Source organism: Haemaphysalis longicornis, unplaced genomic scaffold, assembly GCF_048455015.1.
Source record: "Haemaphysalis longicornis isolate Haplotype H1 unplaced genomic scaffold, Haemaphysalis longicornis Haplotype H1 scaffold_13, whole genome shotgun sequence".
Taxonomy (NCBI): domain Eukaryota; kingdom Metazoa; phylum Arthropoda; class Arachnida; order Ixodida; family Ixodidae; genus Haemaphysalis; species Haemaphysalis longicornis.
Genome location: NW_027526233.1, coordinates 63,870,365 through 63,884,265, shown reverse-complemented (window position 1 = coordinate 63,884,265; position 13,901 = coordinate 63,870,365). Strand labels below are relative to the sequence as shown.

Sequence of the window (13,901 nt, the reverse complement as noted above, 5' to 3'; positions counted from 1 at the left end):
GAACGCCGACAGGCGCCCCCCGCGCACGGAATAACACGCGCTCCCGTGTTCACCCTGACTGTGATCAAGATGGCACCTCGCGCGTTCCATGAAACAAACATCTATGGTTTTGGCATTGACCGTGGTTTCGCCTTGAAAGCGCGCACTCGTGCGGGGACACAGAAAAAAGGGGAAATGCGCTGCGTTTCTTTCTGTATTCCTTGTTTTCTGTGTCCTTGCCTGAGTGCCCTTCAACCAGCTCTTGTAACTAATCGGCAACTAGGAACATTCAGTGGCGATGGCACGGTCACTTGGGCAGTCACCGGGGGCATATAACGCATTGTCGCCATGAGGACGCTGAAGAGGGCTTACCGACCATTTCCCTGACACGCACTCTGTGCTGACGGATACATTTCATTCCGCAGGCGTAAAAGACGACACCGAAGCGATGCGGACGACCGCCGGAATTTATTGTTCTCGGTAAATATTTCTTATACACAGAAAACAAGCGCAATAAAAAAAACACCGGACGAGGCGTGTACAGGACAGGACGAGCGAAGCGCTAAAAATGTATTTCGGGAAAGCCGTGTCATCCTCTGTACGACCAAACGACTTCTGTATTTTCATCGCTCGGGCCTGACAACAGAAGCTGTGGAAGCGGCAGAGATTACAAGGTCCCGTCATCAATGCGTCAGCAGGCCGTCTGTGGACATATACGGAAACTTGAGCTGGATTTCTTGTCGTAGGCGGCACGTCGCTCTTTTTGTTCTTTCGTCCATCGTTTTGATGTTCTTCTTTCCTCCCTCCTCTCTTCGTGCTATCCAGACGTGTTTATATGCGCTGGTTCTGCAAAAAAAGAATGTTGAAAGTTAGCCCTTGTCCTGTCCACGCCTCATCCTCTTTTTTACTGCGCTTGTTTCCTGCGTGTCTATGAACCAACACGCCCAAATCATATCCCTTCTGAAAACGTTCTACGGAATTTGTGAAATTGCATGTATACACAGTGCCGGGAGCCCCTTTCCTAAATCGACTTAGACGTCATTCCACGTACAACAGATGGCAGTCTCCGTAATGGGCTCCACTTCTGCCTTTCAAACTTTTTGTCCGCATGAAAAATCATTTCTCGTTTTCGCACTAGTGAATAGTTGAAGCATTCCGAAACTACGCCTGCTCGCTCAAGTGTATTTCACGAAGAAAGACAAGCCTAGGTAATTTAAACATGGGGTCATGGAACTAGCCCTGTGATTCCCTGGAAGCACGGCTCCAGTGGAGCGCGTCTTTCGAATTACGAGCTCCGTGCGGACATGCGAGAATTACCGCCTTTTTGCTCTTAACGTGGCGAGCAATGCTACTTGTGCGGTTGAATTACCATACAACGTCGAAGATGGCCAGGAAACTGAGTCGGGGCAAAAGCCGCCCACACCAACGAAAGACCAGCACCTTCCCAATTGGTGCAGGCGCACAAACCGTGAGTGTGGTTCTTCACTCGCGCGAGGGCTTACATGCATACGGCAACGTTTTCAAATTTCACGAAATGTTTCCCTCTTGATCCCAATCTTTTATATCCCGCCCCTTCCTTTGCTTTTGTGTTTCCCCTTATCCGCGTGGAGGAATGTGGCCACCCCATCCTTCCAAAATGACGACGCTGGAACAACGTAAAACGGATAAGCGAGGCGGGACGCACACCATAAGAGGGCATTCAACAAAGCAGCGGCTTTAGGGTTCTCTCAATGCATTAAAACCGACACGAGAAGCAAGTGAAGACATCAGCGCACTTCGAAGTTATCATCAAGCCGTAAACACAGGGTGTTACGTCGGTAACAGGAACCCTAAAAAATGTCTTCCTGAGTGAACCGCTGCTCCGCTCGCGCTCAAAGTTCGCGCGAAGGTCGCATTTTGCGGTTTATTTTGTGTGACACACGCAGCAATTATGGCACTAACCAGGTTATTCAGACATTAAATAAAAACTATATTCTCCTATGGGAAAATTGCCGCCACTTTGGACTTGAAAGCTGATCTCCGAACGACGGTGCCACCTGGAAAATGCAAAATGAAACACACGATGCTGATTCACGGTAGGAATGAGCCAGCTGAGGTAGCAGACGATCAGAAAATTTCTTTTGTGAATAGTTTATGATGGCTAGCAATAGTTACATGAGAGCTCAAACAAATCATAGTAAAATATTCCCCCGGTTCCCCGTTGTCCCTGCCAGAGTTACTTGATGTAGGAGTTTCAAAACTCCCCATGGGCCCCGTGCATCGAAAAGCGGCCCTACGATTGGTCAACACTTCCGGACTTTTCGTACAGTAGTGCCATCTGTCCGCGGCAAAATAAACTATACAAAGTACTTCGCCGCTTTACGACCTAGGCGAGAAATGGTATTTGAGTGCTAGCGTAAATTTGTTGCACAGAAGGAGCCCAATGTGTTCAACCATGCAAGTGTTGTACATGCATTTGAAGCAACAGTAGTAAAAAAATGTGTCCGTGGGGTCCGCGAGATGTGTCGACACTCGCGCATTGTCGTCTGCTGCGCGTCCTCTGCGGTCTTCCAGCGGCAAAAAAAGTTAAAAAGTTCGCTTAAACCACTTTGCACACGCTTTAGAGGATTATTAAGAGCAACTTGATCAGTTACTGCATTAGTCTTGGCATACAGTGTGCTCTAGGCGGAGCGACATGCAAATTTATGGCTCCAGGTCGGACCTATGTTGTGCTCGAGTGCCCGCACAAGCTCAGTTGCGCAGACGAAGAAACAATCACAACCACAACAAAAAATAAAAAGCCGGAGTTGAGAAAGCAATGAATAACTTAGGAAAGAGCAAAAATAAGGAATTATGCATTTTTAAAATAAAGTATAACCAGAGTACTTCAATGCTTCTTATTGAAGACTGGTATAACGTTAAATTGTCAGTTTGAATAATCCGTGCGTTTTTTGGATAGTGTGTGCGGTGACCACGGTGGCGACCGCACGCACGATCCAGTGTTGGGGAAGAAGGGGGAGGGAAGTCCAAATGCGGGACGTGTTTTCTTTTTTTTTTCTTCCTTTTTTTAGGCGGAGTTTTGCGGCTGCATGCATCAAAGATCTCTGGTCACTTCTAGTCGTCTGGTTACACATGCATAAAAAAGGTAGCCTTTTCGTTTGCTTGTGAATGATCTCATGGTGCCGTGTCACAAGCACAGACACACACGAACAGAATAATGAAAGTAACAAAGGAACAAAAATGAGCAAACAATCGGGAACCTTATTTCGGAAAGCGGGTTTACCTGTCACAGCAGACGACAGACAACCTGAAACCAGATGAGTGGTATTCACAACGATGAACCACGGGAATACTTCACAGTGATTCGTTTGAGCTCTTATGTAACTATTTCTGGTCATCGTAAACTGCCGACAAAAGATTTTCTGATATTCTGCTGCCTCATTTGGCGCCTCCCTACCGTGAATCGCCATCGCGTGTTTCGTTTTGCATTTCCCAGGTGGCGCCGTCGCTCACAAAAACGCTTGCACAACCAAAGTGGCCGCCAGTTTCCCACGGGTGAAAATGCTTCCTATTTATTTTCAGAATAAACAGGTAAGTACTGTCGCTGTTCCTGGTGTCAAACAAAATAGATAACAAAATGCGACATTCTTGCGCAATTTCAGCCCGACCGGAGAAGCGGTTCACTCAGGAAAAAAATTTTAACTGTTCCATTTTAGGTGTAACACCGTGTACACACCTTGGGGGGAAAATGCTTCATAGGGTCAACTAGCGCCACTAAATAAGCTACGCTTAAGAGTACCGCCACTTCGCGCACCCGGAGGCGTCTGGGGGCCATTTTTTTTCTGGCTTGCAGTGTTGCCATCTCTCCGAACGAAACCGCCGCCGGTTGTGACGGGCAGAGTGCGACCGGCCGCTCTAGCGCCCGCGGAGCCGAGGAGAGAGAGAGGAGAGGCGCCCAAAAACAAAATGGCTGCGCCCATATGTAAACAAACATCACGTGGTGCCGACCGACCAATGGAAATCCCGGCGGCACATAACAATGAGAGAAAAGAGTGCCGATACTCTAAACGCCTTTATTTAGTGACGCTAGGGTCAACGGAGACGACTTCGCATGATTTTTTGTACATAATGAATCAAGAAACACTCCGTTATCACCATATCACCAGCAAAAAAAGTCCGCAAAGCTGCGCCTCATTTCGCAGGAAACACTCCTCAATATTCCTCTGATAGCTGGATTAATTTTGTTGGCGAAGGAATAAAATTGGTTGGCACTCGGATTAATTCGCTGGCCCCTGGATAAAATTACATCACGCCTGGAATAAATTAGATGGCGCCATGATTAAATCGGCTGGCGCCTGGATTAAATTGTATGGAGAATGGATTAAATTGAGAGGGAAAACCTGTAGTTCTGAACGCGAATCAGATAACGCGTGTAGCAGCATTTCAGCAGCCGAAGAGTGTCCCAAGATGCCGTTTTGCTGCATGTTCGGTAGTGTTGTTAACAAACGACCCGGTCGCAATTAGCAGCAATTCTCTAGAAGCGGCAATCAACCCGCCGCGGTGGCTCAGTGGCTAAGGCGTTGCGCTGCTGAGCACGAGGTCGTGGGTTCGATTCCCGGCCGCGGCGGGCGCTTTTCTGATGGAGGCGAAAAGCAAAAATGCCCGTGTGTACGAGATTTCGGCGCACGTTAAAGATCCCCAGGTAGTCGAAATTAAGCCGGAGCCCTCCACTACGGCGCGCCTCATCGCCTGCGTTGCGTCGGCGCGTTAATCCCAAAAATCAATCAATCAGAAGCGGCAATCTCGCAAAACTGATAAAAACCAAAATGGCCGCCGCTGCTGACTTGCATGACTCAGTGGCGGTAATCTGATACCTCATCTATTGACATAAGGGAAAAACATTATGGCATTGATTTCTGTGCTGCCACACCGTGTTTGTATTTGCATGTGTTCGCTGTGTATTTTGCATCGCATTCTGCGGTGCCGTTGCACTGCGTTTGCATTCGCCACTTGATAACTTCGACCGGCCCATTGGCGACACTTCTCGCCACCGCGTCTCCAGTACCTGAGTCCTCCGTGGCTGGGGTGCGTATGTTCTACCCACGTGCCACCATGTTCACCTGCCATTCAATAAGACGTCATTTTCGTGCGCACTCGGCCAACTCCCGTTCCGCCGCTCGGAACTGGCATTGATGCAGCGTTGAGGTAACCCATTGGGCTACTACTCTGGATACCCGCGTTCGATTTCGACTCCCACTTCAAAAATGCACGTAATTTCCTTTTCAAACTCGGGTACATTCTATCGAAATTACAGATGCACACCTTGGCCACAATTCTCATGTTCTCGTGTTTTTTTTGCCAGTAAGGTATTCCGCTCACGCCTGCCTCGTTTAAACTTTTATGGCATTCGAGTACGCATGTGGGTATAAGCATGAAAGTGCCTTAGTCTGCGCCTTTCCTCAGATGTTCTATTTGAAGCGAGCGTTGACGTTGACCTCCAACTGCAGGCCAGTAGACGCCGGAATCGGTAACCTTGATAAGCTGGTTTGGTCTCGAATCGTGTTGCGGTAGTCTCTCTGTGACCTTAGTCGCTCTGAATTTGTCGTGCGTAGTGCATTGTAAATACTGATGCTCAAAGCAACTTACGTTTTTCTATTGTTTCCGACAATCCATGTGGCGTGTATTTTTCCTTCAGGCGAAGTTCATCCGCTACGGCCTGCATCAGCGCCTCGTGATAGGCGTTCGAGAGACCGTAGAAAAGGACGTCAGGCATACACGGTTCCATGTCAGCGCTGTTGAGGATGTCCCCCAGCTCCTCGCTTAGCGGCGGCGGTGTTTCTGGGCTCATGATGCAGACGCAGAACTCAACCAATAGCACGACCGGCTCCAGCAGCGTGTACTTCGGGTTGCGGCACACGGCCTGAATGTATACCGTCCGCCTGAGAAATGTTCCCGCATTCCTCATGGATTTGTTAGAGGGAAGCACCCGCCGCTTGAGGGCTCTGGCCGCGGAGTAGCGTTGATAGTGATAATAAACGGCGGTTGCTTCTTCCTGGCCGGCTGATTCTACTGCCGTTGTTTCCCGTTGTTCACAAGCCGTAGGGAAATGCCTGCGGAAAAGACAGGGTGAAGAGCAGGTAGAGTGTCTGAACGCGGTTAAAGAAAGATTCTCGACCGATAGCTCTGTTATCGCGCGGAGAAAAACGCCCCTGTGCTCGAGATTTCGGCACATGTTAGAGATCCCCAAGTGGTCAAAATTAATCCTGAGTCCTCAACTACGGCGCGCCTTGTACCCTGTATAGCATCGGCGCGTTAAACCCTACAATCAACGAATCTTGATATTGCGTACCCTTGACTGACGTATTGAGTGACGTATATTATCACTGATCGTCGCCTGCTACACGCCCCGGACCCATATTGCAGGCCCACGTACTGAACCTGAATTCGTGAACCTGAATTCATCTTGCAATGGGCTTATACAGTAGAAGCTCGGGAATTCAATCCGCTAGGGGAAGCTGCTTGATTTCAAACTATCGACATTTAGAACAAATGAAAGTGAAGAATTACAGCGGTACAATGCCACTGGAAACCATGTTAGGCATGCCAACAAATTGGCACCTGAAGTCCATGACTGCCGATTTAATGTCGTCCTTGAAGACATCTGGAAACACCTTTTTGCTCTAGCAAACACATTTGGGCGAACGCCCCCTTAATCACCTTCTTTAAATGTGAAGGACAGACGGGTAGATTCCTTGGGGTGGGTCCGCGGAGGACTGTGAAGTGTGATGACGAGACTTTGGGAGGTAGGTCTAAAAGGAGAGGTCTATTTACAGGTATTTACAGGGGTTCATAGGAGACATTGAAGTATGACGTAAGACGGGCGGTAACTGAGTTACAATACGCCGACATGTACGCAGGGTATCGCCGCACCATCTCCGGTGGGGCCCGTAAGCCACAAAGGAGTCAAACCGCCGCACAGTTGGATAAGGAAATCGCGGGGGGCTCTGGCGCCCAGAAGCATCCACGGGTGCGAATCGGTTGCAGCCACTGATCTCCACTTAGTTGCTGGATGGCGCTCCGCCGCTGTCGCGGCCGGGCGCGCGCACGGCCACCGGAAGTTCAACGGCTCGTCCCGGAAGTCGGGCGTCTGCTACGCTTTTCAACCGCTGATAAGCGTCCCCATTGGCGCATTTTGGCATTTTTTTCTCACTTTACTGCATTTTGGCTATACGCCTCGAGCGCGGCCTGTAGGGGCGCCACTGAAATCCCCCTAGCGGCCCGTTTCTAAAGCAGCCGCGGGAGTCCGCGTCCCGCTCCCCACTGTCACCGAGCTGCTTTTGCGGCACGTTCACGACCGAGATTTACCGTTTGCGGGCGTTTGAAATCTATATTTATGTGGAGCAGTCACTCTGTTCGCAAATGGGGTGTGTTTACGAAAGTGTAAATGTTTCCGACGCGATCTTAGTGTGGTATATTCGATCTCTATGAGCGCCAGGTGTGTGTCACAGGCCAGCGTCGCGGAACCGGCGTATGATGGAGCCGATTGTAGTTACACTGCCCTGAATTTACTAGCAGTGTCTCCGTAACCACCGGTTCCTCAGATGTTCATGCTACTGGTATACACTACGATGTAAATCGGTTTTGTGCGCTTACATATTCAGCTGAGCACTCATACCTGACAGCACGCCCCAGTTACGGTTGCCAATATTATACCTCTGATATTGATCACCACCATTTACAAGCCAGTCTGTGTTAATTCCGGGAATATTAAACAAAAGTACGATGGACAATACATAATTATACTCGGGGATCAGCTCACGACAGAGTCGTCTTGTCGTGAGGTGAGCGCCCGCATACCTTCATCTGCTACATATATCCTCTGCGAGCAGCGCGCAGACGGGCTTAGAATATAATCGGCGTTCGCGACTAAATGCTTCTTCGAAATATCGTCATATGGCACAGGGAGCCGTTAGAACAAAGCCGAAACGGAAATCAGAGGGCCTTATCACATGCCACACTCTTCCAACGACCCCTTTCCTCCCTTGTTGAACTACCTATGTATACTTCCAAAAATGCGTCCGCCGTACAATCAGCTGTTCGTTGAAGTCGAAAAACAAAAGAACAGTGAACGCGAGATTTGTGTGTGTGATTACTAAAACGTTCATTGCTTGATTCCGTTCCGCATTTGTACACAGAGTCCCCCTCCCCTCCCCCCCCCCCCGATGTCTCGCGAAATAGCAGTGCATTTCGCGTATAGTTCGTCTGGTGACCCCTATCTGGCTTAAGTTTCGGCGAACGTCTTTTGCATGTCAGAAGCTGTACTGTTTCTTTTTTCATTTCCGTTAGAGCGTTTATGTTTCTTCCGCACTTGCACAGCATTTATTTTTCCGTGGTTTCATTAACTTGCTTTGGTTCTTGCTATAAGGCGTGTGTAAGCAAATATTTAACGACGCACAGGCTTGGAATATACTTAACATTTTCGCATGGTTTATATTCTTATAAAAGGCATAACTTATTGTCCAGGATTGGGTAATCATATCCCCGAAACATATTTTTCTGCTACGTATATATTCAAAACGAAGCCGCATTCGTTGTCCCCGCTACAAAATGAAGTTAACCTCTCACTTTGTCAGTCTCAGGTCTAAACGAGGTTACAGTAGAATTAATTTGTGCTTGACGTATTTGGAGGTGACAGTGGTGATATGCTGCTACCGTCACCGACGCGCGGAAGAGCGGCGACGAAGTGCGCAGAACCGCGTCCACGCGTATACTCTTGCAGGCGATCGCGTGCTCTACAGAGACGCAGCTGCTTTTTAAGTGAACTAAGCGCACTCTTTGCTTATAGACGTCAGCATAACAAGTTTTTTTGGGCTGCGGAAAGGCGAAAAGAAGCAAAACAGAACCAAGCCACTGCACGAACCCCTATCAGCCACGCAGCGCAAATCCCGTCAACTCCGCGGAGAAGCGGCGGCAGGCGGCGCAGCGATCGCGAAGCTCGAGGCGTATACACATCGCGTTCAGATCGCAACTTATGCTATTCCGAAACATGCGACGTTAATATGAAGCAGAATTTAATTGCGAAGGAGAACGAAAATGTAACTTGGGTCTTGGTTTGAGAGCAGACGACGCAGCTAGAACGGGATTTATGCTAGAAATTTACGCTAGGGATTTATGCTAGAAAGAAAACAACGTGGGCACGGCGTCAGGCTGTAGCCGAGTACATGCGACCGTTGTCAGAACAGTTGTCAGTAAAGTGGTCACTGCAGAGCCTGCTGCCTGGAGATGGAGCCCATTTGTCCCATCCTAATACCCTGGTTACACGGGCACGGTTAACCACGCTTAAGCGAACCGCGGTTAGACAAAACTGCAGGTTGCTGCGTTACACAACAGACGAAACTGCGGTCACGTCGCTAACCATGGTTAACGCAAACTGCAGCTTGGCCACCTCAGTTCGGTCACGCTAACCGCAGTTTCCGCCGCCACAGTGCTCAAAATCGCAAAAGTCAGTTCGGATGCAAGTGCTTACCATCCTATCAGCGGAGGCGAAAAAAAAAATCACCTGGCGTTCGGAAGAGACGAAGGTTTTCAAATAGCGGACGCCCCAAAGCTGTCCCCAAGACGCGCTTTCGTTCTTTGCGTGGCTCTCGCAATCAGCGCGACTGCCCGTCAGCAGCGGCTCGTTTCCCGATCCGCCCGATCAACTACGACAAAAGCCGTGCAAAATGTGTAAATTCCGCGCATCGTCCGCCAAAAATGGATATAGCAGGCAATCCTGAAGCGTTTTCAGCACTCGGAAACGATCGGCGCCGCGTCGGCCGTGCCTGCATACACGCCGGCGCGCCGGCGCGCCTGCCCGCACGGCACTGCTAGCGGCCCGAACCGGCCCAGACCACGGCAGCAACAGCTTATCGCATCGCCGCTCTTCAAAACCAATCTGATCGCGGAAAAGAACTTCCGCATGCGAGAAAATTGATATTAGTTCGGTGAAAAATTGTGCTATGGATTATAATTCGCATTAGCGGCGGTCAAATATCTACCGCGATGCTAAGCCGAAAGTTCACAACACCGAACAACCAAGCAAACCAAGCCGGTTGCGAGCTGTTGGGAAAGCCCCTCTCTTCGCCGCGCGCGAGTGCGTTGCGTTTGGGTCAGAAGCGACAGCTTTAAGGTTATTTTTTTTGTCTACACTGCTTCTCTTTTGTTTTTTATCCTGAAGTTAAAAGTGGGGTAATTTATTTTTGTTACGACCACAACCAAGGGACTGCAGTGACCAAACTTGCAATTTCGCGTGTAACAGCCAAAACCACAGTTTGCGATAACCACGGTTCAAGTTTAGTAACCCCGGGTAAACTTAACTGCGGTTACTTTCGCCGTGTAACTAGGGTATAAGTTTGCCACCGAACGCCGGTATAAGTCCGGCTTAGAGCAAGGGAATCTGCGTAACAAGAGCCACAGCTTAACGACACTGATTTGACATTTGCGTTTTGCTGCGTATTACGCACGTCGTACAGAATATTGTAATACTTCCTAGTGGAACGTCTTCCCAGACGACTTCTCTGGTCTGCTTGTGCAGTTGACGGCGCAACAAGCAGGCATTTTTGGCGGAATGCGCGCGAAACTAGCCCATACGTAGCATGCGCTATGCTGGAACGGCGGCCATTTGCCTGACTTCCGGAACGAGCGCTCGAACTTCCGGCGGCCGCGCGCCGGAGAGCTCGAAGCACCATCCAGCAACTCTAGTGGAGATCAGTGGTCGCAGCTGCGGATCAACTCGACGCACTTTGCGCGTTCACGCGCCGGCCGGGCTTCTTGGGGTCTAGGACATTTCGGCACAGGACGTTCCGGTGCGGACATTTTGGTGCAGGAAGTTTCGGTGCGGACATTTCGATGCGGACATTTCAGTGCAGCAGGGCCGCACAAAAAAAAAAAAATGGCGCGTTCGAAATGCCGCAGAGAGGCTCTAGAGGGGCAAGAAAAAAATGCTGCGCTCGGAATGACGCAGAAAGGCTCCCGGTGGCGTAGCGTAGTTTCGGGCAAAGGCGCGCGAGCACTGCGATGGCGGGAAATTTCAAATGCAATGGGTGGCAGTATTGAGCGGATAACGGCACTTCAGCCCATTATGGCGAATCATTGCAGTGCACTTCCGACAGTTCTCACATTGAGTGGAACGGCTTTAAAGTTTTTCCTGTTTTCCTGTCCGCTTCACCAATTGTATTCGGTGACGAACGCTTAAATAAAAAAATTGACAGCATGGTGGATAAGCGGAAGAAGGCGGGATGGTCGAGTAGAAATATCGCGGAAATATCTTTCAATGATGCACGCAATAGAAGGTAAATTACTCATGATTCAAGGCCCATGCCTGCGTTGCCGTCTGCATATCTAAACGCATAATGAGCACAATTCCTCTCTTGCACCCGGTTAGGAGCGATAGTATTTTATTATTTAGTGTGAACATTCTTCGAGTACCCCCAGAACTGGGACCTTGTAACGCACTGCATTCGCACAAAAATAAATATTTATCGGATGTGACGGTTTAATGGTTATAATAGCGTAAATAGACATAAGTGGTGGAGAGAAATTTGGATAAAAACAATACAAAAGAAATAAACAACTAAGAAAGAATATTGCACAACAACCAAAGGCATAAAAATGCATCTTCAAACATGTACAACAAACGAAGAATAAAATAAAAATTTCTCCCACCTCCCCTCGCGGGAACCCCTGTGTAGATGCGACGCATAGGGGGTTCCGTCAGTCAGTCAGTAAACTTTATAGATGGGAAAGGGGTTGTTGCTTCCGTTCGGTTGATTCTCCCATTGCGTGAAACGTGCCGTGAACCCCCTGCCGCGGCTATGACGCAACGTGGCGCGGCTATGACGCAACACAATCCAACACAATCCACTTTAATCCAATCCAAATCCAAGCCAAGCCAATCCAATGCCCCTCGCGAGAGAGTGTTCGCTATCGGAGAGGAGAGGGGGTGAGCGGCGGAGAGCGCAGCTCGCGCGGCGAGGAGAATGGGGGAGGGGTGTGGACGGACAACAACAACGCCGTATGGAGGGGCAAGGAGAGTGAATGAGATGCAGTCGCATCTAAAAGCCTGAAAAGAAGGGCGGAAACACACATACAAATACCAAAAACAGGCCAACCGTTCTACGCCATGCATTTGCATTTGCACAAAACTGCATGCTTTACGCAAGTAACACATTTATTCGCTATATAGCGGCAATGCAGATAATTGCTATCACGGTATTTCGATAAACGACAAATTCGAAATCCAAAAATAAAGATTTTACGAATATAAATTACGGAAGAGAGAGAGAAGAAATAAGTAAGAATATTTGTCCTAAATACATACAAAAAGTTGACTAAAATAAAAAAGGCCGGAGAAGAACGGCGGAAATACGAATAAAAAATGACCGGAAACGGCCGATTTGTGTAACTCCCTGCATTTGCACAAAAATGCTAAATTGGGGGAAATAACGCATTTATTCATTATAATAGCCTAGATGAAGATAACTGTTGAACCGGATTAGAAAAACCAAATATTAAAAAAAATGAAGGAACTAAAATTACAAAAGCACTTGCAATATTAAAACGTATGAATTTTATACGCCTCCCCAATGAAGGTACACGAAATTATTATTTTAGGGCTTCACACGCCGACGCAACGCAGGCGATGAGGCGCGCCGTAGCAGAGGACTCCGGATTAATTTTGACCACCTGGGGATCTTTAATGTGCGCCGAAATCTCCTACACACGGGCTTTTTTGCTTTTCCCCTCCACCCTAAAAGCGGCTGCCGCGGCCTGGTGTCGAACCCGTGACCTCGTCCTCCGCAGCGCAATGCCTTGGCCCCTGAGCCACACTTACCACCCTTTTGTAAATACCTGAATGGATCGGGACGTTGTCAATTATCCAGTTGGTATTTCATAACTGGGACAGTTTAGAGCAAAAAATGGCAGGGACGGTGGATACATTCCGGTCTTGCCTTCACCGTCCTGTCCTGTTTTGCGCTCCTATCTCCAAGCCATGGAACGCTTCTTCGCGGAACAACATGGTATGGGTCGCGAGAAGCACCCAGCACGCCTTGTGTACTGAACACTACCGGCCGGGTTTAGAAATGGAACACGCTCAGAAAGGCAGTTAAGAAAGAAAAATTCTGGTCTCTATTCACTCACCGCCAGGCTACTGTTGAAGGTTCGTGGCGGAGAGCTCACGGTCGCCGAAACAGCGGTGTGGCTAACGCATTTACATGCCTCTAAGAGGCTAGCCTTTACCGACAATTGTAAGAGACCAACCAGTCACTGTTCTTCTTGTTCTTCTTCTTCTTAATTTTCTTGTTTACAGGGTATTGGCACATGCACACAATGCGACGTCGGCAAAGGCCTGGGTAGCAGGCTGCCCATATAGATTATTTTAGTGAAAATAGACAAAATGGAGAGAAACGAACCAAACGAAAACAAAAAAACTCGGTGCTGCGATGGAAAATGGAAAGTGGCGTGGGTGTGAACCGCGAAACATTTTCGTCGGACGCAATAAAATTATAACGGATGTGGGGGTGGAGGTATACAACCGTTTTATTTAAAGGAGCCATGAAGACAAAATACAAATTGGGTTTATTAAAAGGACTGCTTAGTCCCGATAACAATGATACCAATATCATCGCAATCTTCGAAAAATAACGGAGATATGTGTGAAGCCGTGGCGACCCCCTCGCCAATTTCCCGCAACGTTTCTATGACGTCACGGAACCTTCTTTTTGCGATTGGCGGCCGCCTAACTGACCGGTCGCGACGACACATGACTGGACGTCTGTAATGGGGCCTCTTGTTCCATTTGACCGCGTCACTTGAATGCAATTAACGCACTGAAAATTATATTTTCTTGTTGGCCCGTATGACGTCATTCTTGCTCATACCACGTCACTGTGGCGCAAAATTTG

At 48.7% G+C, this 13,901-nt stretch overlaps 1 protein-coding gene across 1 annotated transcript in view; it reads right to left on the bottom strand.

Annotated features, from left to right (window-relative positions):
* Window positions 1–520: 520 nt before the first annotated feature.
* The window catches only part of LOC144164311 (uncharacterized), a 96,317-nt gene continuing 82,936 nt past the window's right edge, over window positions 521–13,901 (bottom strand). Inside the window, exons 6-7 of the mRNA XM_077694809.1 lie at window positions 5,605–6,068; window positions 521–825 (exon numbers count right to left, since the gene is read on the bottom strand). Coding sequence (XP_077550935.1) covers window positions 797–825; window positions 5,605–6,068 — 493 coding nt within the window. The 3' untranslated portion in view covers window positions 521–796. The remainder of the gene's footprint in view (window positions 826–5,604; window positions 6,069–13,901) is intronic.